Source organism: Clavelina lepadiformis, chromosome 7 (genome assembly GCF_947623445.1).
Source record: "Clavelina lepadiformis chromosome 7, kaClaLepa1.1, whole genome shotgun sequence".
NCBI classification, from domain to species: Eukaryota; Metazoa; Chordata; class Ascidiacea; order Aplousobranchia; family Clavelinidae; genus Clavelina; species Clavelina lepadiformis.
In genome coordinates this window covers 1954794-1978089 of record NC_135246.1, presented here as the reverse complement: position 1 = coordinate 1978089, position 23296 = coordinate 1954794, and the positions used below count along the sequence as shown (strand labels likewise).

The 23296-nt window shown below is 37.8% G+C and overlaps 3 protein-coding genes across 6 annotated transcripts; 1 reads left to right on the top strand and 2 right to left on the bottom strand.

Annotated features, from left to right (window-relative positions):
• Nucleotides 1-860: 860 nt before the first annotated feature.
• On the bottom strand, nucleotides 861-2675 carry LOC143465191 (general transcription factor II-I repeat domain-containing protein 2-like). Its single transcript, XM_076963380.1, has one exon. The coding sequence runs from the start codon at nucleotides 2673-2675 to the stop codon at nucleotides 861-863; it is 1815 nt and encodes a 604-aa protein (XP_076819495.1).
• A 4421-nt stretch (nucleotides 2676-7096) lies between these two features.
• On the top strand, nucleotides 7097-17900 carry LOC143465134 (uncharacterized). Of its 3 annotated transcripts, none has more exons than XM_076963304.1 (21): nucleotides 7097-7418; nucleotides 8000-8168; nucleotides 8529-8697; nucleotides 8855-9245; nucleotides 9615-9793; nucleotides 9966-10082; nucleotides 10297-10357; nucleotides 10773-10953; nucleotides 11038-11155; nucleotides 11593-11716; nucleotides 11799-12278; nucleotides 12402-12627; nucleotides 12870-13013; nucleotides 13380-13463; nucleotides 13533-13613; nucleotides 13946-14106; nucleotides 14365-14477; nucleotides 15363-15524; nucleotides 15970-16076; nucleotides 16426-16632; nucleotides 16843-17900. In XM_076963304.1, the coding sequence occupies exons 1-21, from the start codon at nucleotides 7186-7188 to the stop codon at nucleotides 17131-17133; spliced, it is 3798 nt and encodes a 1265-aa protein (XP_076819419.1). In that variant the 5' UTR covers nucleotides 7097-7185; the 3' UTR covers nucleotides 17134-17900. The 3 variants fall into 3 exon arrangements, with proteins under 3 accessions (XP_076819419.1, XP_076819421.1, XP_076819418.1); XM_076963306.1 differs by having other exon boundaries at nucleotides 7997-8168; nucleotides 11605-11716; XM_076963303.1 differs by having other exon boundaries at nucleotides 7997-8168.
• A 1053-nt stretch (nucleotides 17901-18953) lies between these two features.
• Nucleotides 18954-22706, bottom strand: LOC143465131 (popeye domain-containing protein 3-like). Of its 2 annotated transcripts, none has more exons than XM_076963300.1 (7): nucleotides 22317-22706; nucleotides 21934-22065; nucleotides 21768-21859; nucleotides 21389-21500; nucleotides 21202-21313; nucleotides 20278-20448; nucleotides 18954-19235 (listed from the first exon to the last, which is right to left on the bottom strand). In XM_076963300.1, exons 1-7 carry the CDS (start codon nucleotides 22680-22682, stop codon nucleotides 19096-19098), a joined length of 1125 nt encoding a protein of 374 aa, XP_076819415.1. In that variant the 5' UTR covers nucleotides 22683-22706; the 3' UTR covers nucleotides 18954-19095. The 2 variants fall into 2 exon arrangements, with proteins under 2 accessions (XP_076819415.1, XP_076819416.1); XM_076963301.1 differs by lacking the exon at nucleotides 18954-19235 and adding an exon at nucleotides 19859-20054.
• Nucleotides 22707-23296: the final 590 nt, after the last annotated feature.

Here is a 23296-nt window from a genome sequence, read left to right as displayed (position 1 = left end):
CGGTTTCTTGGTTTAATTATTATAAATCGACGAGAAGATAACAAAGTTCGGTGTCCACATTGATGTCGTGTGTGGCGGTAGCACACACTTTCCACTATGGTGGAAATTATTGTTTGTTTCCTACTACATTATTAAACTACTGGGTACTATTGCCACAGTTGATGTTAAAATGAGTTTGAGAGCATACAAATGAAAGCCGCAGATAAGATGTTGCAGAGTGGTGAACCCGACGACGACTGAAAAGTACGGTAGTCTTCAACAAGACATTGTGCGTTCAAACTAACAGTTTTTTTGTTTAGTTATTGTAATTCGGCGTACGCAGGCGCCACACTTTCCAGCATGATGGTTGGTGACCATTGGACTATGTTCGTCTAGGCTACATCGATATACGATTATAACCTGCTATCCCTTGTATAATTGTCAGGTAATTCTCACACAAAACTTAATCCTAGCGTGAAAATGCAAAAGTACAGTTGCCGCGGTGTTTAGCTGCTGTTAACAAAGTGTCTTGGATAGAAAGAAATCTACACCAGCCAAGTGAGCCGACCACTTCACTTAATCTCAATGTTTGTTGCAAACTTTCCAGTCGGGCAACTCGCGGATGTCCTACGACAGGGTGGTCCAAGACTGCGAACATGAAGGGCCACATTAGGGTCTGAGAAAAACTTCACGGGCCGCATAGTGAGAAATGATAACGCGTTGCTGAAAGTAGAAACGTTGTTAACTACTGTTCGCAGGCTATGAACATTAACAAATCTTGTCGCTTACAAAATACAGTTGTATGAATGAAATGAAATGAATGAAAGGAAAGGACTGAGTTTGCTGTTCTGATCGACCTAATGTTTTGCTGCACGCCTAACTCACTTTTTAATCTCTGCTTGCGACTCTGCGTTTTTGCTTTTGCATATGGTGTCGATCTCTGCTTTAAATTCAGTGGTCGACAGACGTAAGCAGGCATCCAGGGTTTCATCAGCCATTCTGTTCCGTGTGTCGCTTTTTAATCGCTTCATAATGGAGAAAGTGCTTTCACATATGTATGTGCTACCAAACATGGAGCATATCTTCAGTGCGAAGTCGTTTAATCGTGGAAACTGTTCGTTGCTTAAAAGCCTCCAAAAGGCGTCGTAACGCTCATTCTTACGTGAAAGAAGAAAAGGGTCTGACTGCAATTCACATAGTTCTTGCTGAACGTAAGATGGTTGGGATTCTATAACTATTTCCATTGGATTGTTGAAAAGCTCCATTTGTGCTTTCAGCAAATCAAAGTCAGCGAATCTGTCGTTAAACTCATCGATGATGTCACCAATTTTGTTAGAAAATGCAGAAAAATCGATACTTTTTCTTTCACCAAGTACTTCACTGCATGCAGGAAAGTGGGTAGCATCATTCCTTTGCAAAGAAGCCTTAAATAGCACAAGTTTCTTGCGAAAACCTTCAATGTGTCCAACCAATTGAGAAATATTTTGTTTCTTACCTTGCAGTTTCATGTTTAGGATATTGAAGTGATTACTAATGTCTGTCAAGAACGCCAACGAACCAATGAACTTGTCATCACTCAACTGAATCTGGTATGTCTCGGTCGTCCCTTCTATCTCATTCTGGAGAAAATTTAGTATTTCTTTTCGCAAAGAAAAGAAATGTTTCAATGTTTTGCCTGCACTTAACCATCGAATTTTTGAGAATAGTGGAACATCTTCATATTCTGCACCCACATCTTTTAAGAACTGGATGAATTTTCTATGTCTCTGGGCTCTGTTTCCCCCTTTGATGATGTTGACTATATTCGTCACACTAAGCATAACATCACTCATCTGCAAAACTTTGGCACATAGTGCTTCTTGGTGAATGATACAATGCAATGTTGGGCAGTTCACTCCATGATCTTTTAGAATGCCAACTAGTCCTCTCTTTCGTCCTGCCATTGCCCTGGCACCATCTGTTACAACACATGCACACTTCTCAAATCCTCCATAAGCATCAACGACAGACGCAAGGCTGTTATATATGTCGATACCTTTTGTAGTTCCACGAAGTGGAGATATCTTGAGTAGTTCTTCAAATACAGTAAAGTTTTTATCAATAGTGCGAATGAAAACCAAAAGCTGGGAAACGTCACTGATGTCAGTACTTTCATCCAAGGCTAAAGAGAAGTACTTGCATTGTTGAACAACGTCTTTCAATTGCACAGTCACGTTTTCGCTCAATTCTGCCACTCTTCTTGCAACGGTTTGATGAGATAAAGAAACGTTTTCAAATTTTTTGGCTATTTTTTTATCTCCAAAGGAAAGGGCCATCTTAATCGCACACTCTTTTACAATCTCCCCGTCTCGAAAAGCTTTTCCATGTTTTGCGAGCGTTAGAGCAACTTCGTATGAAGCTTTAAGGTCTGCAGTTGAATCGGGTTTGGAAAAACCAATAATCATTTTTTTTTGCTTGGAATAATTGCCCTTTAACTCTTTCAAAATTGCTTCCCTAGAAGTTCCATGGTATTGGCCATATTTTTTCTCATGCATGGTGCTGTAATGTCGCTTTAAATTAAACTCTTTAGGCACTGAAATAACTTGCAAGCAAACCAGACACTGTGGTTTACCATTGCTATTGGCAAAAAAATACCTTTCCTCCCAAGTAGAATTGAACTCTCTGTTTTCCTCTGACACTTTTCTTTTGACACTCATGCTTTTAGTAAACTTTTCCCCTTGACTAAATAAACGAGTTGCAGCTAATTTACAACCAAATTCGAGAGTGTACTCTGCGCTAGCAACAAAAGCAAAATATCAACGCACGTTTGTGTCGTCACAAACCGACATTGTTCCCTCATAGTTACCTATTGACCCGATTATGCACGACTTATTTAGGGTTGTGGCGAATGTAATGTATTTATAAAGCGTAGGTGTATTTTTAAACCTTGGATTTAGCACTGATAATTCCGGCATCCACAAAGTGTTCGCGGGCCGCACAAAAGCTTCACGCGGGCCGCATGCGGCCCGCGTGCCAGGGTTTGGACCACCCTGTCCTACGATAAACCTGAGGCAACATATCACTTTAAAACCTTCTGCACCGTAAAGACCTGTATGGACTAGGCGGCCTAGGCCTATGATTAAACCAAAATTGCTGTATGAAACCCCAATGAACAGATCCTGAAGACGTTTCATTGCCTTGCGTCACAATGGTAATGATATCGAATCTTTCGCCTTTTGAAGTTTGAACACATGTCTTGTTTGTTATAATTATTCATCCGCGCACGTGCACTATTGCTACCAAATAAGGAAAAAAAATAACAGTTGTTTTCTATGCTGTGGTAATTATGTTACCGCTATTTACAGAATTTCGCGCGAGCACCATAAAATTATAGAAGTTTTGCAGAACTTATAACTTATAACATATTTGTAAGTTAGCCTATTTGTTAGTTTTTCAATCAAAATGGTTTATGTCCGCAAACTTATAGGTTGAGTTAAAATCTGGAGACACATGCATTTGTGCAGAGGATATAACGAAGTTTACCACACTTCAATACACATGTCCAAGCTTCAATACATTTGTCCAAGCCAATGCAATAGAGGAATGGGAACATGTGGTGGTGTTGATGCTGTTAATGTTTATAGAATTGTGTCTCCTTGTATCCCAGGTCAAAATGTTTTCAAATTCAGTTTATAAATGAATAGAATTTAAAGAACTATGTGGTTGAGCATTGGCAAAGAATGACAAACTACGATAGATAAAATTGACATTTTTAGGACAAAATGTTTCTAAAGAGGTTGAGAAGTCAAAGTTTTTTGGATGCTTTCGCCTGATGTTGAAGACTGTGGATGAAAATCAAGTTTACAGAAGAAACCTTGTTCCCCTTCATTACTCTGTGGTATGCACAAACTACCATTAGCAATGTTGGATCACAAGTCCGGGTGCACATGCGGTCAATTTAGTGAAACGTAAGTATGATTATTTATATTAATAACCTCTGGTAATTACGCATAAGGCGAATCAACATTTTTCCTTTTGAGACACAGCGCACAGAAGTAAGGAGCAATAGAAATTTATATTAAACTGGCATGTTTTGGCACAATTTTCGGAAGAGTCGAGTATTAAGATTTCGTTGTGCAACCAAGGGACAAGAGGATTGAAGGACATGTAAAATTAATATGATTTCCCATGGCAACTCTCCTATCATCTAGAACAGTGGTTCCCAACCCTTTTTTGGTGTCAGGGCCGAATTTCAAACTTCAGAGTAGGCCTAGCCTACGTATGAAGCCGCATGAAAACACTCAAGTACCCTAATTATAACGAAAATTTTAAAGCATGAAAGCATGTACCAACGTATAGCAACATTAACAAGAAAAATAACACAAATCAATTTAATGTTCAACTTGACTCCAACTCCAACTGACAAGTCAAAAAATAATCGCCCTAATTATTATAAATACATTTTTTATATTTTTTGTGGGATTTTCGGGGGTCAATGAGAGCCGCAAGAATGCTAGCTTGGAGCCGCGGTTGGGAATCACAGATCTAGAAGCATCAACGCAGGTCGAAACTATGCTTTTACCATCGAATGTTTGGAAAGTTGGCTATGAAATGCAGAAAGTCCTGTAAGTACAAACCAACCCGCAATTATCTATCAACACGATCTCGACGGCATCAGCCTAACGCGAAACTTTTCCAAAACGTGAACCTCTTTAATAAGCCACGTCAACACCGACGTGAACGTGTGCTTCAAACGACGACAACGTCCAGGCAAATGTTACCCAGCCATGCGGTACACACGAGGTCTACATAAAATCGGGTTGAAGGAACAACTGCGCCACCACCACCACCGACTACGCAGCCAGTTAAGCGTTCTTCGAACGGAGGTAATCCCGCTGCCTTGCTAAACCTTGTGCCTATTACGTTCAGTAGCGGATTAAGTCGTGGGCTGAAGAGGCTGCAGCCCCAGGCTCACTTGCAAAAATACCCCTACCGAAATATACGTATACGTTTTTGTAAAAAATAAGCATGTTTAACACAAAAATCTGTAGGTATACGTGGTTTGTTTGTGAAATCTTTATTTGAATGACATACTGTCAGGCAAGGTCTATAGGGTGAATTGTGAATGCAAATAAAACATGAAATTTGGAGTATGCAGTATTAGCATTACATTATAAAAACTATTACTGTAGCTTTAGCGTGTACAAAAAATAAAAGTTGTGGAAAAAGTAACAAAACTAAACATTGAAAACATTATCTTTTGCGTAATTGTTTGCTCTTGCTTTCGAAATTCCAAAGTCATGACGTCAAAAAATATTATTTTTCGATTATATGATTTTTAAAAAAATAGAATATCTAATAATTTTAAGTATTTGAACCCAATTCTAAAATAACAATTAAAAATGTGGATAACTATTAATCATTAAAATTTAAAACAATGTACATTTAGGTGCATATGTGAAATTTAAATGCTTAATTGCTAATATAAGTTTAGTTTTTTTTCGTTATCATTTCGTATATGATATAGGTCGCACTCTTGAATTCCTTTTCACAGAAACCTATTGTCTTGGGAAAAACTTGGACGAGACAGGTGTGTACGGTTGGTTGGTTGTTTTCAGATTTGGGTTTTAAAAATAGCCTGGGTTCTAAAATGCAGAAGTAAAACACTAAATAAGGCAAAGTCTTAATGTTACACCGGTTGTTTAAATGCCAGATTTTAGGTTGTTAAATAAAGCAAAGTTCCTCTCTCTGTCAGCATGATTTCTTGGTATAGAAACTACGAAATATGGCAAGTTTGACCAAAGCAAAACTGTTCAACTTAATATTGCATGAAATTCCAAAGCATTTATTATAGGCTACAATTAGACGTAAGTTCTATAATGTAAATCTACAACATCCAGACATACGGATTGAATACCTATATCTTGACTTGCTTAAAAGAGCAGGATCGGTAAAACGAGCGAGAACTTTTTACCGATCTTCGTTGGTCGCTCAGCTCTACCTGCACGCACGCACGCACGCGCCTGTGGAACATGCATATCAAAAAGAATAACATTTTGTACGTTCAATACAGACTTTAATCCCAAATTTTCACCTCTCAATCTAGGCTAGCCTGCCACCACCAAGAACTGACTCATTTAAACCTGTCAACCTAAAGAGCTCATGTCAAAAATGGCTTGTGTCTGTGTTAACTTGTGTCACATTTTAGCCATCATAGGTGGAAAGTGTGACACCTGCACGCACGAGATTCATCAACGTACATACTGGACTTTTTATATTAAAAACGCTAATTTATAATAAATCAACAAACTGGTTGTTTAAACGCCAATATATAATAAATAAACAGAGAAGTGAGTCTCAGGCTAATGCCATCACCTCAAAATTTGTGTCTTTTCACGCTCGATTTCTCATCAACAACTTCCGCACTTTACAGTCAGCTTCTTAACTTATTGAGTCGGGTCTAGTGCAGAAGTACACAGCCGCATGATGCATTTATATACTATACCCCTGCTACCCAAATTGTGATCTTCTTTGATTGTGCACTAGACCCATTGAGTCCGCATAAACTGCATGATAGTTACATCTGAAGAAGCAAGCTTAAACTTGCAAAAACTCCTTCCAATAAATCGTACTTAACTCTTTAGGTGGCACCTTAGTGTTTTTTCATTTATATTTTAATTAATATTAACATGATTCTTCCACCGACACCAACCATTGTGAACTTCATGATTGCCATTGTGGTGACATTCCTGACATTCCGCCGGTCAAATTCCTTCGTTTACACTAGTTTGCTTTGCGCTTAATCACGCCTCCTTAATTGCTTCTCCGCCTTATATGTGCTGGTCCCATCGATAGAACGTCATTCCAGTAGTAAGCGCAGTGTCGGTGGGTCGGCTGTTCAATAGTATGAGTTCAGATATATAAGTGTTATATATCTTTCATGTTTTACCTAACTGATTCTATTTGCACTCCCAATATCAGGATCGAGTATCGAGGAATTATTACATCATAATTTCTTTTCTATTACCTCATAACTATTTTTCATTCAGGTCTACAAGTCGAAGTGCGAAAGTATAAGAGACCTAAAGTTTGTACATGTCTATATATATGATTATATTTTTTATGAATTACGCTGACAACCAATCTTTATTACCAGGTTTATTTTTTCTTAATTTTAAAAATATTTCATGAAATGATCTGTGCTGCATGAAGTCATAGGATCATAAAATGTTGCGACGAGGAGATTCATCAGCAAGCGACTCCTCTCGTGGAAGATCGCCACGACCGGTTTCTTATCCCAATGTTCATGGATTAGGTCAAGCTGCAGGAATGAATAGCAAGATCCAGGAAATGGATAAAAAATTCAAGCATGTTACAATTGGTGTCGATAAAAACAAAATAAAGCGTTCAAGTCTCAATGACCCCGAGGTAGAGTTGGCACTTGCCCAGAATACTGGAAGGTATGTTCCATATTTATAATCTGGCCTAAAACAATTGTTTCTTTAATGACAATTTCCTTGAAACAATTGGTGCTTTAATGGCAGAATGTGCGAAAACTTGTAAGCATAATTGTATAGCCTATAACCTTTATTGTGGCTCACCAATTTCTAGTGTGTAGACTTGTACCGGTAGTACCGTTGGTACCAAAGGTACCACACATGTGCTATCCATAATTTGTTGGACTTTTAGATGAAAATAAAAAAAGCACCAATTTAATCTTATAGAAAATGTATAATAGAAAATCATCACTCAAATTTTGCATCTGTTGAAAAGCAGATTGCCTCATTAGATATATACCTGTGTGAGTGTTCAGTGGCAGCAGAGAATGTCAAAAAATCTTTTCCTGGTTTGAAAAGTATGGACCGCTTGTCTATATGTTTGGTCGATAATTGTTTAGAGCAATGCTTTCTTTGAAATTTGATTATTAATTTTTTATTTGACATTTTTAATGCTATGATATTACGAATTAGAATTGAAATTTGATGCAAGTTAGACTTAATTAGATGCATGACGTATTTTGCAAATGTATTTCAAACAGCAGATCTGCTGCTGTAAACTCTCGGCAAGTACCAAAGGGCAGCCACCAGCAAGCTATGCTACGAATAAAAAATGATTTGGATACATTACGATCCGGACATCCTGTTGCCGACATTAATTCAATCGAACAGAGGCATGTGAGAGATCTTATGCATGAGTTGAATGTTGACCAAGTGAGTTAGCCTAATGAATTTGTTTTTGGCAGATATAAGGTTGTTAACAGTTATCAAGTTTATATTATATATACATAATATAAAACTAAGGTTAACTTACTGTGTTTCTTATATTAGTTAATTTTCTATTATCTTAGGCTACTTCGTAAAAAAATTTGTTATATGATAGATACTAGTTTAGGTGTATACCGTATTATAGACCTTTTCGCATGCCCTGCTTTAGGCCTGATAAGCTTCGTAATGTTTGTTGATATGGATAATAGACATCTTAGGCTATGATACTAATTCAAGGTGTTACCATTATAATGAATATAAATATATATACTGTGTTATCATTCACAACTAAAAATTTCCATGAAGGATACGGTTGAGCGAGCTTTCAGAGAGCCAAACGTGAGAAGCATCGATGCAGCTCGTGAAACTATCACAAGGTTACTCAGCAGAAAGATGTATCAGGAAACACAGCAGCAAAGAGTAAATACACAGCCCCTTCCTCACCCAAACGTGTACCAAATGGAAGGACTTCCAGGTTGAACTTTTATATGTTCATCTTGTATTTTATATCTAAAGCTATTATATATCACTGTTTCCTAATACTTTAGTTTTATTCTTTTGCCGAAGTCTATGCAATAGTTTTAATGTGAATTTAATCAAGAACCGAAAATGTTCTTCTTTTGAATCTCTAGGTTATCAATCGCTTCGATACAAAGGGTTCTATGGCTCCATGGAGTCGTTGGGAAGTCTCCCACAAAGAGGCAGCCCTGACGGTGCGAGCAGTCGTGCGGAAAGTCCTCCAAGCAATCGTAACTCTCTTCAAGGAAACCTTTACAAGTTATTGAACGCGCCACCGTACGAGGGTGGCAAAGCATCGAACCCACAACAAAATATGGATCATAATTACAACCGATACACGAGGCAGTACGTGGCCGGAGACAGTGTTTCATATAAAGGTCCTCCACCATCGTACCCAGGCACTGTCAGCAACAGCAAAAGTGAAATGATGGAGATGAATTCTGCCTCAGCAAACGTGCATCAGCAGCTACATCGAGAACGGACTTCAATTTACAATTATGATGAGTGAGTGATGTTCATTTAGTCTTCACAATATATTATAGTAGGATATTTTTGTGTGCTATTTGTTTTACTGTGGATGTTTTGTTTTGATGTATGATATTTTTGTTTTATTATTCATAAGTTTTGTTGCAAGTTATGATTAGAAGGATTTTAAATATGTATATACATATAAGAGATTCAGCATTTATGCATAAAGACTTGTTGAGGTTTCTTAATTATGATGTTAGTATTCTAGTCTTAGAAATATATCGCATTATATAAATTTACTGCAGTACTTAGAGTAGGCTAGTACTCCAGTGATATATTCTATTCATATTTTATTTGAACATTACAACTCCGAATTTTTCATTCATGTATATAATTTAAAAACAGTGTGATGTCGAATCAAGCAGAAGATGATACTGGGGTCAAACAAGGTCATGTCCAACAAATGATACAGCGAATGTCCCCGTCAAGCTCATTTGCTAATGATGATGTGAAGTCCAGTGAAATAAGTGTGCCAACTACAGCCATGATTAGCAGTTCCAATCCACACAAACCAATTATTCGTGGTACATGCTCGATAAAATTAGAAAGAGTGAAATATTTACTTCCATTTTAGCTTGGTATTTACATAATTAATATACTAGCTAGAACTTGTGCAGTAATACATGGTGTAGCAGATTCAATATCATGTAGCTTGGAACAGGGTTACAAGCCTTATCTATATGAACTGTTTTTAAGGTGGAAATTCCAATACTCAGGTTTTTGGTAAAAATAACGGAACAAATCTAACAAGTAGAGCTCCCCCCAGCTATCAATCCACACAGAGGCTAAGAGCAACCAACAACAACATAGCAAGTAATTACAGATTTCTATTTTAAATCTCGTTAAACCGCCATCTACTGGCATGTATATCGTTACCCACTCAGAAGGAGACAACGCTTATAAAATACTCTTTGTTGTGCCTTTGTTTGCTGAAAATGCCTTTGTTATATCTTAATGTGTTGTTATTGTTACAAAATGTGAAATGACATTCTTAATGCGATTGATGTCTTTCTTGTAATTGTAATAGACCCGGTGATGAGTCTGCCCAATCGTCAGCGTGAGATGAATCATTCGGAGAAATCGAGCAAGTAAGTGTCTGTGATGATCATTGTGCAATAGGTAAATGTAAGTCGTCATGATTTCAACGAAATAAATGATTTTGTTCTTCATCTGTGCTAAAACAAGAATAGTGTTACTCTTACAATGGTCGATCTCAAAAGCCCACCCTGCCTTAGTTCTCTTGTAACTTGATATTTTACCAGTAGCTCTGGCGCTTTTTGAATTGTAACATCGCTTATTGTGTTTAACACAAAAGTGAGTGTGTGCACACTTGTGTCTCATAACCATATCAGCTATCGGATTACAGCTCCAAAATTGTTAACTCTTTTATTGTGCTATTTTGATGCCTTCTTTCCTATGTGATGATTTTTTTGTTGAACACTTGTTACTCGAAGTGATATTTTTGGAAACTGTTCTTATCACGGTTATATTTTTGGAACCTAGAAAACCGATTGACAACTCGGCGATCAACAATGTCCTGATGGGCAACATCCAACCTTACGAGTACCGCTCATCTGCTGCTCCAGGGTACAGCTTGGAGAGGCAAGAGGAATTGTACAGCATCCCGTCAGACATGATGCAAGCAGGGACCCATAACCACCAACAGGACAACAACTCTAATGAGGTTTCCACCATAATATTAAATAAAACATATGGTGATAAAAATCTGATCGGTGAAAATCAACATATCGTGATGTTGTTTATTCAGCTTTCCAGCCATACGTATGTTAATTTGCCGTCAACTGTGAGCACAAATCATCCTGACAAGAGGCTCCCGTTGCTGTCAAATGTTTTGCCAAATGCGGAAATGCATGAACAACCCATGGGTTTGTAGTATAGCTGTTTTGTTTAAGACATGTAACTTCACGACATGCTGCAATGGGGTGCATTTACACCAGACATGTGCAACCAGCGGCCCGCCAGGTTGTTCCGTGCGGCCCGCGTGCTGCTCAGCAAAATGTTGGAAGTGTATACTAGCTATCACTCTTTGATGCGGTTTTCATCAAAGCAAGTGAAATTTTCACATTAAATTAAATTTTTAATTTTCAAATTAAATTTTCTGCATTAAACCTGATTCTTGACTACATAAACTACTTTCATGGGAAAATGATAGTAATTTTTTTCTGAAAAAATTCATGCGGTCCGCGTTACCATTCAAAATTTTGTATTTGCCCCTCCCGTGAAAAAAGCTGCACGTGCCTGATTTACACCAATGTTAAGTATGCGGTTCAGTTAAACATAAAAAATGCTTTACCATTTAAAGATTGTTCAGCAGCATACAACAATGTCATTGGCCACAATAACGTACAAGTGCACAAGCAACCGTCGAAAGAAACCGCTTATTATGTCACTCAACATATGGTGTCTGTGGCCCGACCTCCAAGAAGGCAAGTGCAGTCTGCTTTGATACTTTTTGACGTTTTCCCCAAATAAACCTAACCTCACCGCTTTTGTTATGCATTTGTTTAGAGATCCGCCACCATACAGCCAGCCAAATAGTAAGCCAGCTCCGTGCACAGCTGTAAGTGGAAGAGAGCATCCGCCGTTACAAGTTGACACCACTAGGTTAAGGAAATCTACCACCGGTCCACGTGGTGGAAAACCAAGCCAAACCGCTAACGTCGCGCAGCATTATCTTAAATCTGTGGAATGTAACACGGAATCGACACAAAGCAAAGTGGTTCTTCGACAGCCCAAGAAGGCCGAATCAGCTGCTGTGGCCGCCAGAGTTACCACAGGCAACAATAAACGTCATTCTGGGTCCTATTCCGCTGCGCCTTGCTCAAAGCAGATGTCGGTTAGACCACAAGAGGACTCTGTTGTGTCGGAAAGTGGCTCTGAACAGCTCCGCTTGTTTGAAGATGACATCAACGTGGAAAAGACAATAACCACTTCCCCAGTTCCAGAACGCCGCAGTTTAAAGAAAATAGCAACAAAAAATAAAGAAAGGTAACAAAATTATTTCTATTTTTAAATTATAAACCTTTCCTGTTGAGTTTCGTAGAGATCTTGTAGATTATTGTGAAGCTTCGCTTGGTTTAAAACAAAGTTAAAAATCTTCTTCATAAATAGATCAAAACATAAAGGGGAAGGATTATCCACGGATAGCTCCGATGAGGACACGGAGGCTCACTGTGGGGAAACGGAGCTTCCAATCCTCAATCCTCGTACTCGGAGGATGAAGAAGTACTCCCCGGAGGCGTTTAAATTTTACATGGAACAGCACGTGGAGAACGTCATCAAAGGATACAAAGCGAGGACGAGTAGAAGGTGGCAGCTGGAGCAGGAAATGAACAAGGTGATTCCCCAAGTCTCTTGAACGCAATAATTTGTTGTTCTGTACGTAGTGTTGAAGTTTTTTTTTGCAATAAGCTTTTTGATTTCACTCTAAAAACAAACACTGTTTGTTTTGATGCTGCTATAAAGTCACGTCGTCCTGAACAGCACTCGTAGTATCATAGGTGCATTTTCACATAACTGTATGATATAGGCGTTAGTCGTGACATAAAGTTTCTTCTAATAATCACCTTCTAAATACAGTTTAGTCTAAACGACGCGTCCAAGTCTGAAATGCGCAAGATGCTCTTCCAGAAAGAATCGAATTACATTCGCTTGAAGCGAGCCAAGATAGATCTTTCCATGTTTGACATGATTAAGAAGATTGGAGTTGGAGCGTTTGGGAAGGTAATCTATACATCAACTACTTTCTTCTAAGTTATTTAATTTTATGTTGAAACATGTAAACCGTCATTTGAGTATGATACTTATGTATTTATGTCACCATCATTATTTTTGGGTGCATTTATGTTGTTAAAATTTTAAATAAACAGACTTACAACAATTGCTTATTTGTTTTCAATCTCTCAAAACTTCTATGCAGAAATATCCAAAAATACTCAAATTTAATTCTTTTGTATTTTATTCTATTTCAATGTAGTAACTAGTAAACCACAGTAATTAACTAACTTTATCAGTCATATATTACTAACTAGCAAACAACTAATGTAATAAATTGGTTCATTTTTACTGTGATGTTCTTTCCCAAATAAGGTAATGCTAGCACGAAATAAGACCAGCAACAAACTCTATGCGATTAAGTTCTTGAAGAAGAGGGACGTATTGAGAAGGAATCAGGTCAGCAGCTTATCGCCGTTTTCTATCATTCACAGCTGATGCCGTAGTAACGATTTTCTTTCACCCTAGGTTGCCCACGTGAAAGCTGAGCGAGATATTCTGGCCGAAGCAGATAATGACTGGGTTGTCAGACTCTACTATACATTTCAAGTAAGCGTAGCCTGGGTTTGCTGATGTTATGCCTGGTTAGAAATTATGAATTTACTCACTGTTAACTATGTTATACCTCCATTGTACTTAACTATGCGTTGTTTTAAATTATCTGTTATAGTTGTCCTCTGTTATGTCTTAAATTATAAACTAATCTGGCCAATACACTTCTTATACTTATGTCTAATTGTGTATCAACACTATGCAAGGTGTGTGTGAATGTATATGATATCGTTTCTAACCAGTTGATGTTAGGTTCATGTCACCCATGGTTAAATGTTGGACAATGGCTTTCTTCTTATGCTCTGATCCTGCATGCTTTGTTTTCTTAGGACAAAGAAAACTTGTATTTTGTGATGGATTTCATACCTGGTGGGGACATGATGAGTCTGCTGATAAAAAAGGAGATTTTTGACTTCTCGTTGGCCCAGTTTTACACTGCCGAGCTCACCTTGGCCTTGGAGAGTGTCCATAAAATGGGATTCATTCATAGGTGGAGTAATTTGAGGACGAGAACATTTGAATTTAAAATCACAATGTTGTTAGTTACAGATTTAGGTTGATGATAACTTTTGTTTTGTTTTATATACTTTCCATTTACACTTTTAATATTGTTGCTATGCAACATCTGTTTTTAAACAAGCAGAGATTGCCACTAAAACATTGTATGTTTCGTGGTAAATCTAAGAAATCGATTATGGTGTGAATGATGATTGCTTTTTCATTTATCGCAATTAACTTATTTTAACAGAGACATCAAACCAGATAACATCTTAATTGATCGAAATGGTCACATAAAACTGACAGATTTCGGTTTGTGTACTGGTTTCCGATGGACCCATGACTCAAAATACTATCAGAGAGGTAAGAGTTTTGTACGTGCTGTATTTCACACATTACTTGCGCGTATTATGGATATGATCAAGTGAAAATATTAGGATGTTTCATTTTTTCACCATTTTGGAATTTAAAAAAGCTTGGGGTCTCCCTAGGCGGTATTTTGGGCACAATGAAAGAATCTAAACTTCTTTTTGATTTATGACGTCATTTTGAGGTTGCACCCCCTTGTTGAAGTTTCAGTGGAGGTGCATTGTTCTAATTTGGCGATATCTTGGTAACCGATTGATCTAGGGCCATTATCAAGGTGTCAAAAGATGCAGAATGGCTGGTTTCCTATAACCACTCAATACATTTTAATTGCATTTTCGCTCTAGAAAAAAAGTTATTTGAGAAAAACCTAAGTTTTGACATATTTTGTATGCAAATCACAATGTAGTTCCCAACATACAAAATATGTCAAAACTTAGGTTTTTCTCAAATAACTTTTTTTCTAGAGCGAAAATGCAATTAAAATGCATTGAGTGGTTATAGGAAACCAGCCATTCTGCATCTTTTGACACCTTGATAATGGCCCCAGCTCAATCGGTTACCAAGATATCGCCATATTAGAACAATGCACCCCCACTGAAACTTCAACAAGGGGGTGCAACCTCAAAATGACGTCATAAATCAAAAAAAAGTTTAGATTCTTTCATTGTGCCCAAAATACCGCCTAGGGAGACCCCAAGCTTTTTTAAATTCCAAAATGGTGAAAAAATGAAACATCCTAGAAAATATACTCGGCAATCGACATTTTTAAAAAAAATGTACGACGTTTGTGACGTTTTAATCGACATTTATTAACTGATGCTTAACTGAATAGCAGAGGATTGTTTTATTTCCTACATTTCTACATTATTTTTCCACAAGATGGTCATTCTCGTGTGGACAGCATGGACTTCAGCAATGAATGGTCAAATCCACCTTCGAAACCCCTCGAAAGACGGAGATTGAGGGATGCCAATCGACAGGTTGCCAGATCACTGGTAGGGACTCCAAACTACATCGCCCCTGAGGTCCTGTTGAGAGAAGGTAGGCTCTGAAAATTTCCACAAAAATCTTTTCTTTAGATTTTTGTCTAGTTTTTATCTTCCTTGATTATTCTAACAACACTATGTAATTTTTTCTCTTGTCATGCTGTTGGTTATGACGCAATTCTATCCCGTGTTTACTTAGACTGAGCTACTCGAGTTTGGAAATTTATTTCTATTGCTGTTGTATTTTTATAACAAATGATGTTGAATAGCCATTGCATCAGCTTTTTTGTATTATTTGCTAACAGCTTGTTTAAATAAATATTCTGAAAACAAACTACCGTTTATTTATAATTATTAGTCAGCAAAACGCATAAAAGTTACATTCTCAGATTTGTTTGGCGAGTTAACCAATCAACCTAGCATCAATTAGTTATCAAAGTTGGCTTATACCGGATTGCAGCAATGCATAAATGGGTGGTAACTGACGCAATATATTCCAGGTTACAATCAGCTCTGTGATTGGTGGAGTGTTGGAGTGATATTATTTGAAATGGTTGTGGGGCATCCCCCGTTCCATTCTGATTCTCCCTCACAAACTCAAATGAAGGTCAGACACACTTTTATTGTACATGTGTCGTATGTATTTGCATTAGTTTGTTTTGTTTGTTTGTGTCTTAAACTTAGAGTTTTAGAGTCACCTGACGCTTTGAATTGCACCCATGTAAAATGTTCAGATATACTCACTTCATGAACTTTTAATATTGATCATAACCCCCCCCCCCCCCCCCAATCAGCTGCATAAGATACAATTTACGACTAAACAGTTAAAAATATTTGCCTCACATCATTTATATGGCTGCAATACTGTGGTTACTATTCGACGAATGCCATTGTGTAGCTTACACTGTTTTGCCAGCTAAAAAGAAACCACCTTTGACAATAATTTGCATGTGCAGGTAATCAACTACAAAGACACCTTACGTATACCCCACTATGCTTCCAACCTGCCTGAGGAGACTGTGGATATAATCATGAGTCTCTGCTCCGATCAACGTGAAAGATTGGGCTGTAGGGGTGGTGCAAGCGAAGTCAAACATCACCCCTTTTTTGGAGGGGTGGATTGGGAGAAATTAAGGATGACGAAAGCCCCGTTCATTCCAGAGGTATTTCCCCTTTTTCACTTTTTTTTGTGATGAAACAAATATCTTGGGTGGACTTATTATGACAGACGATAGTGTCTGCACTCTGCCATTTACTGAAATGTACTTAACAAAGCTAGCTCAGTCATTATAAGATAAATGCCACCGTAGGTTGTATAACAACTGGTCGCTAGCCCACTATTTCAATTCTGACAACATCCATTGTTGCTGTAGATCAAATTTTCCGAAGACACTTCAAACTTTGACCCGCCGCCAGGTGGCGATCACAGCACGCTCAATCTCGGCCGGGATGGCAATTACAACACACTGAACAATGGAACTCTTCGTCTGGGACCAGGAGAGCACGCCTTCTTCGAATTTACCTTCCGCCGTTTCTTCGACGAGGACGGACGAGCCCAATCGACCGCTCCGCACGGTTACTATGGCAATGATGGCGCTTGTAACGTCCACGACGACGGAGACGCAAGATGGCAGCATGGAGCTTCTTCATCTATGCACGTTTAACTTTCGTAAAATCTTCCTGCGCGCGCTTGAGCGTTTTAGGCTGCGGCTGCGGTTATTATCAGCCGGTTGTAGTTTCTGTTATTTCTAGGGGCTGGACCCCGCCTATAATAATTAATCATGCCATTTCTTGACAATGTACATTATTGCGTTTTATTCTGTTTTAAAATAGTTGAGCTTTCATTGCCTGGTACCTGTTTTACTGATTTTATGTGGATACTCGTCGCTCTCACACGAGCCCAGTTTGTTCTTCTCCAAACTTATTGCACATCTTGGCAAAATCTTTGTCACGAAAGTATTTCTTGATTAGGTTGATTTTAGTATTTTCTTGTTGTGCTTGTTATTTGCTGTTTTTAAGTGATTTACTGCTTTGCATCCATCGTGACTTTAAGCAGCATAAAGTTTTATCAACTCGCTCATTTTAAGGGTACTACAGCGATATTAATATTCAATTTGTTCTTTTTTTATAAATTTTTTCTCCGTATTAAAACATTGGTGCCTAATAACCGTGTTGCAAATTTTTAGTATCTCTTTAGAACGTTTTTCATTTGCTAATATGCTGTGATAGCTGAAAAACTAATCATTAACCCACAGTTTTCCTTCCGCTATTGGTGCTTTTGTAATTGATGTGGCATTTTCGTTAATTTCAAGGTACCTAAATATCAAAAGTGTGTAGTTCGTTACAATGGTGCTTGTGGACGTTGTTGCCTTATCTTTCAACTTTTTTGCCAACCATTTAATTGTACTGAATGGCAGGTTACGATTCTAGCCCGTTTTTTGATCTTATCGTATATTTGCCACGATGTAAACTAGTGACCGTCAACTAGGAAAATTCTTTTGTTTTTGACTTTGCAGTTACAGGGAAGGCTGCTTCGTATTTACGTCGTTTTACGTCTTAGTTACGTAGTACGCGGTGTTAGCTTAGCCTTAGTTAGGTGTTATTTGAAACGAAACAACACAAATCAATCAATCAATGCTATGGCTATTTTCTACACCAAAGTTTGATTATTTAAAAAAGTGTTAATTACTTTTTCAACATAAATCAAAATTTCATTACTGGTGACGATGCAGTGAATCAATCAAACTGTTATTGATAAGACTATTACTTCTACTTAGTTAAAATGATACTTGAATGTGACTTGGCCAATGGCCCAACATTTCGTCAAAAATTTAGCCCAAACTGCGACGTCATGTTGGTGTTGCTTAGGCTACCAACAACTGGAAAGCACTGCAGTTCACCAAAGTTTGCATTAAATGCCTTAAGTTGGAAGCATTCACACAGTAGGGCTTAAAATCGAAAAATAAGTTTTTAGTGTCCAAGAAGACTGAACTATTTTGTTGAAAAATAAAGAAAATTCTAGTATTTTGATTTTTGCTGCGCTTGTTTCGTAGTCGCGCTCCGACAACAAGGTTTCATGTTAGTTGTTGAATCATGTTAGGTTGAATGTTGTTAGGTTGTTGAATCATCATCAGGTTTCATGTTATGTTGAATCCAGAAAGCAGTGACTTCACACAATGATATTTTTACAAAGCAAAACGATACAAGCACTGTCCAAATTAATTTCTATGAAAGAAATATGAGAAAAATGGTGTTATATCCAAAGATTGCAGTCATATTAAACGGAAGGGTCAATTGACCCTCTTGGTAATTCTCGTAGAAAAAAATCCTGGTAGTTCTAGGTTTAATATCAGCGACATATTGATACGTTTTTAACGTATCACGTGAATAAAACAACCAATGATATTTGAGAAAAATCGATGGCCCAACTAACCTGCGTTTCCTTTACTTCGCAAAAATACCAAACCATACTGGCGATTTCAAATTTATTTACAGTATATTTATGCTCCAATATTTAACTATAACTTATACAAATTCAAGCATATTTAAGACCTGTTAAGTCCATTTAAACGTCATATGGTAAATAGTTAGTTGATCATGCAAATTGCGAAAAAATTCCAGCAGTTTTAATCTTCTTTTATGGGAATTTCTTTCCGCAGAGGGACTTTCCCTTCTTTCCTCAAATTTATCCTCTCTGACATTCTTCGAGCAAACAACCTGGCATAATGCTCGCTTGCTTTCTTTCCCAGCTTTCTATGTCGCCGTGCTGTCGCGGAAACATCAAAGCAAAGATTTTTTAACCTTATTATCCACCGCAGAGAGACCGGTAAATATTTTTTCTACAGTACAACAGTATCTTTCCGCTTTTAAGTGTTTTGTCATGTCCAAATGCAGTTATTAGTATAATCAGTACAGGCTACGTTATATTTTAAATGAGCTAATTGCAAAGTATTTTCTTGACAAAATCGTTGATCAAAATAATAACCTGATTCAAGAACGAGCAGTTATTGTATTAAAGATATAAATAATCCAATGCGTGTTAGTAACATGAATGAATACGTTGCAAGCCAAATATATGACAATTTAACAACGGCCGTGATAATGAATCCCAGGGCGTATTATAAAGCTATATTTGAGGGACCAGCTGCCTTTATAATTTCACTGGTTAATAGGAACGCCCTTGGAGATTCGTTGCGAGTTATTACGCACAAGATGGATTGTGATGCAGTGATATGTGGTATAACTAAAGTAAAAATAAATGCATGCGTCTTAATATTTCCTCAACTCGTCTATATCGCAAACCGATGGAGTCTGTCTCAATGTTTTTTGCGATTGAGTTATTTCGATTTGAAATCATTTATTTGAATGTTTGACTTGACCAAATATAAGTCGTTTAAAATCACTTTAATTGATGATTTGAACGAGAAAAATAAACAGAAAACCACACATGCTGACAAAAGTAAGGAATTCCCAGGCTGTCCAGTTCCTAATGGAAAATGCTTAAGAATAGATTTCGATGATTACTGAACATGTTTATGCTTTGGATGCAAACGTTTTACACGACCGGTGATTGATTTGACACTTGCTGCAAACAGGAATGAAATTAATAATGAATGATAAATGATAAATGAAAATTAGTTAACGATACTGCATAAGCAAATGAAGCGAAAAATGATAGGCTAACTAACAGTACCACACATTGGCCTATTCCGCAGGCTGTCTTTGCTTTGTAGGCTTTTGTGCTTACATATCAGTAAAGGAATGAATGTGTGTACATGAAAATGGCACGGATGTGGCGTCTCATTTACCTGACAAAGATGGCGTGGCCGGTTCACTGGCATTTTCCTGGCGTTTCCTTTCACGCCTCTGAACTTCGTCGCGGAGTGACATGACGCACGGAAGTCGAATGTCGTAATAAAATCCGCGTTCGTTGAACTGACGCGAATTTAGAGCAAAAAGCTTCATGACAACATCACGACCTGTCATATGTAAAGTTCAAATTCAAATTCGATGAAACACGATGAAATAGGACCGTCTACATCAGTGGTTCTCAACCTTTCATGATTCGCGGTCCCCTTACAGTGACCCTCAAAATCCGTGCCTCCCTATTCATAAATAAGAATGTATATTGTCCATTGCAAAGCATTTTATACTTCACTGCTGCATGTGCAGTAGACTTCGCGCCGCTAATTATGTACAGCAAGCACAAAGACGTTAGAAATTTGTGTCCCGCTTTGCTTCGTCACTGCTACTACACCATAGCTCACTAGTGCTGTGGGAAAGTCCCATGGGGGCCATTGGACCCCGGTTAAGAAACCCTGTTCTATACATATATCTAAGGTACAGGGACTTATACTTAAGAGAGACGGAGGGAACATGTACCCCTTAATTTTTGGACATGTCTGGGAGCTAAAATCCGGGGAATAAAAAAATCACTCAACTGCCAATGATATGCATTTCACTCAAAGTTTAGCCTCTGCAAAGTAGGTCTATGCAAGGGTACTTTATACCGGAACAATTCCTTTACACAAGCGGTGATTTATCGTTTAAAAAATACTAAGCTTTGACAATGAACCCGATGTGAAACCTTAAAGTTATTTTTGAGAGTTTGCGGTAGGTTTGGAAATGTATAAACGTGCCCTATGATCTACGAGAGACTCGATCACCCATTATTTGGCATCCAGCTGAGCTTAGCACACACCAAACAAACGCTAACATTAAAATGCCATCACCAATCATATATCGCATCAGTTTTCCAAGTCGTTGTCGTTTTGAAAGAAGATTGAGGAGAGGTTTTCTTTTCCAAGTGATATACAGACATTCAGTGTCGGCCGCGATTGAGACCTGATCGTAGAATAACGATTATTAAACCAAGATAAGCATTGAGGTGTCCGGAACCATTGCAGCAGAGAGTTGAACCTGGTAAGTTGCTCTAGCGCTCGTAGATTTAAGCGAGTCCCACTCCGGCGAGTCGACAAATTCGTTCGGAGTGATGTAGTGAAGAAATTTCCCCTCAGAGCTCACTTTAATTCTAATGCAAAATGAAAGGACTTTTGTTTCATTGTTACTCAAAATGTGAATTCCGTCAACTCGTGTTGACTGTTATCTGGTTTCATGATAGCTTTGCTCTCTGAAATGTTTGTACACGCTTAGCCTACTTATAGGCCTACCTATTTTTTAACTAGTTGTAATTAGAGCTGGTTAATAATAACCGAATAAGTTACCAATGAATAATCAACTTCAGGCAAGTTCTTTCCTTCCATGGAAGGCTAGTCTTATTTAAATATGGGGAACTTACTTGCCACTCAGAAGCAAGGATAGATTTTCAATAGGGGTTTTCCCTTCTGCCGCGTATTTCTGACCCTTTCCCAGCTTCAGTATTTGGCAGCCCTGCAAGTGTAGAAAGTTAAACGCTGACACAGTTAAATATTATGTTCTATGAACATTTTTCCACTATATTTCACCTTGAGTGTGATTAAATCGTAGAACAGGTGAGGTCTTATTTGAAAAGGAGCAAACCTCCTGTGATATATGATCTGCATCTTGTTGTCGAAGGCTTCCTCCATCTTCTTGGACTTGTAAGAAATATAGATCACCTAGACATCAAGCAAACAATAACTTTTAACAAATTATATGGAAAAACGATCACTATAGAATAGATCGAACGCATTTCGGTTATATGCGCAAAGATGAAGATTTTTATATATAAAGGCTCCTCTATATAGAAGCCTACACAGAAGTAGAAACAAGCGGAAGAAAATTATTTGCAGAGCAAACACACTTCAGTCGAAAAGGAAAAGTATCTAAAATAATTTGATCATCTTTTAAATAACATTTACTCGGTTACCTGACTAATATTAATGGCAACCAATACAAGGCTCCATATGATGACGTCGAGAGCGCAGGCATCAATCCCCGCCCAAACCGCCAAAGAGAGGAATGCGCATGCGCAGAGGACGTTTGTGTAGATCGCTGCAATGTCAGTCTGACCTCCGCCCATAAAAGCAAGGAAGAAGAAAGAACAAGCGAGATGAAAGAATGACCCTGGCATTGGCTGGTACCCAAGAACGATGTAACCCCGCGGTGTGGTCGTGAAAGAAAAATCAGTTGTTCGAAATGTGCTCGGAGTCGTATTTGTCATGAAGTTAAGCGAATCCCCTGCGTCTCCGCGACCACCTACCGCCATCATGTCAGTCATTATGTCAGTCGACATGTTTTAGTTACACACTATGTCACCACATCTGTGAAAAAATCGAAACCTTTTGGTTGTTATCATTGCAAAGCTTAAAATGACTTAGCACTTCGTTAGTAGCTGTTTGCAAATGCAATTGCAAAGTCAACAGCAAACAAATTTTACAATTATTAAATGAATGAATTCAGCAAAAGAAGAAAACATCCGATTGCTCTCAAGTCTAATGTAGCTGGCTATATTCATAATCTGGCATATTTAACTATCAGAGACGTTCCTTGAATTTTCAAAATATTTAAGCAATTCTGGAAAACAACTTTCTTTAGCCTAATGATATAATTATATCAAGTGAATACGACGATGCAGGTATATATCTCGCCAAAATTAAACTACGTCTAAAGCCATGGTCTTTACATCTGTCACTGATAATATTTAACTTGCACTCTTTAAGACAAAATAAATTTCACTTTCAGTTTCTTTTTTATTTTTATTTACGAACTATTTATTTATTTACGATGCATGATGAATATAAAAAACGTATTGGTCTGAAAATATCGACTCTTTCTCTTCCTTAAAATATTTCTTTCAGGAAACGTTTCTAAACTTTACTAAAGTTTCTTAAACGTTTCATAATAATC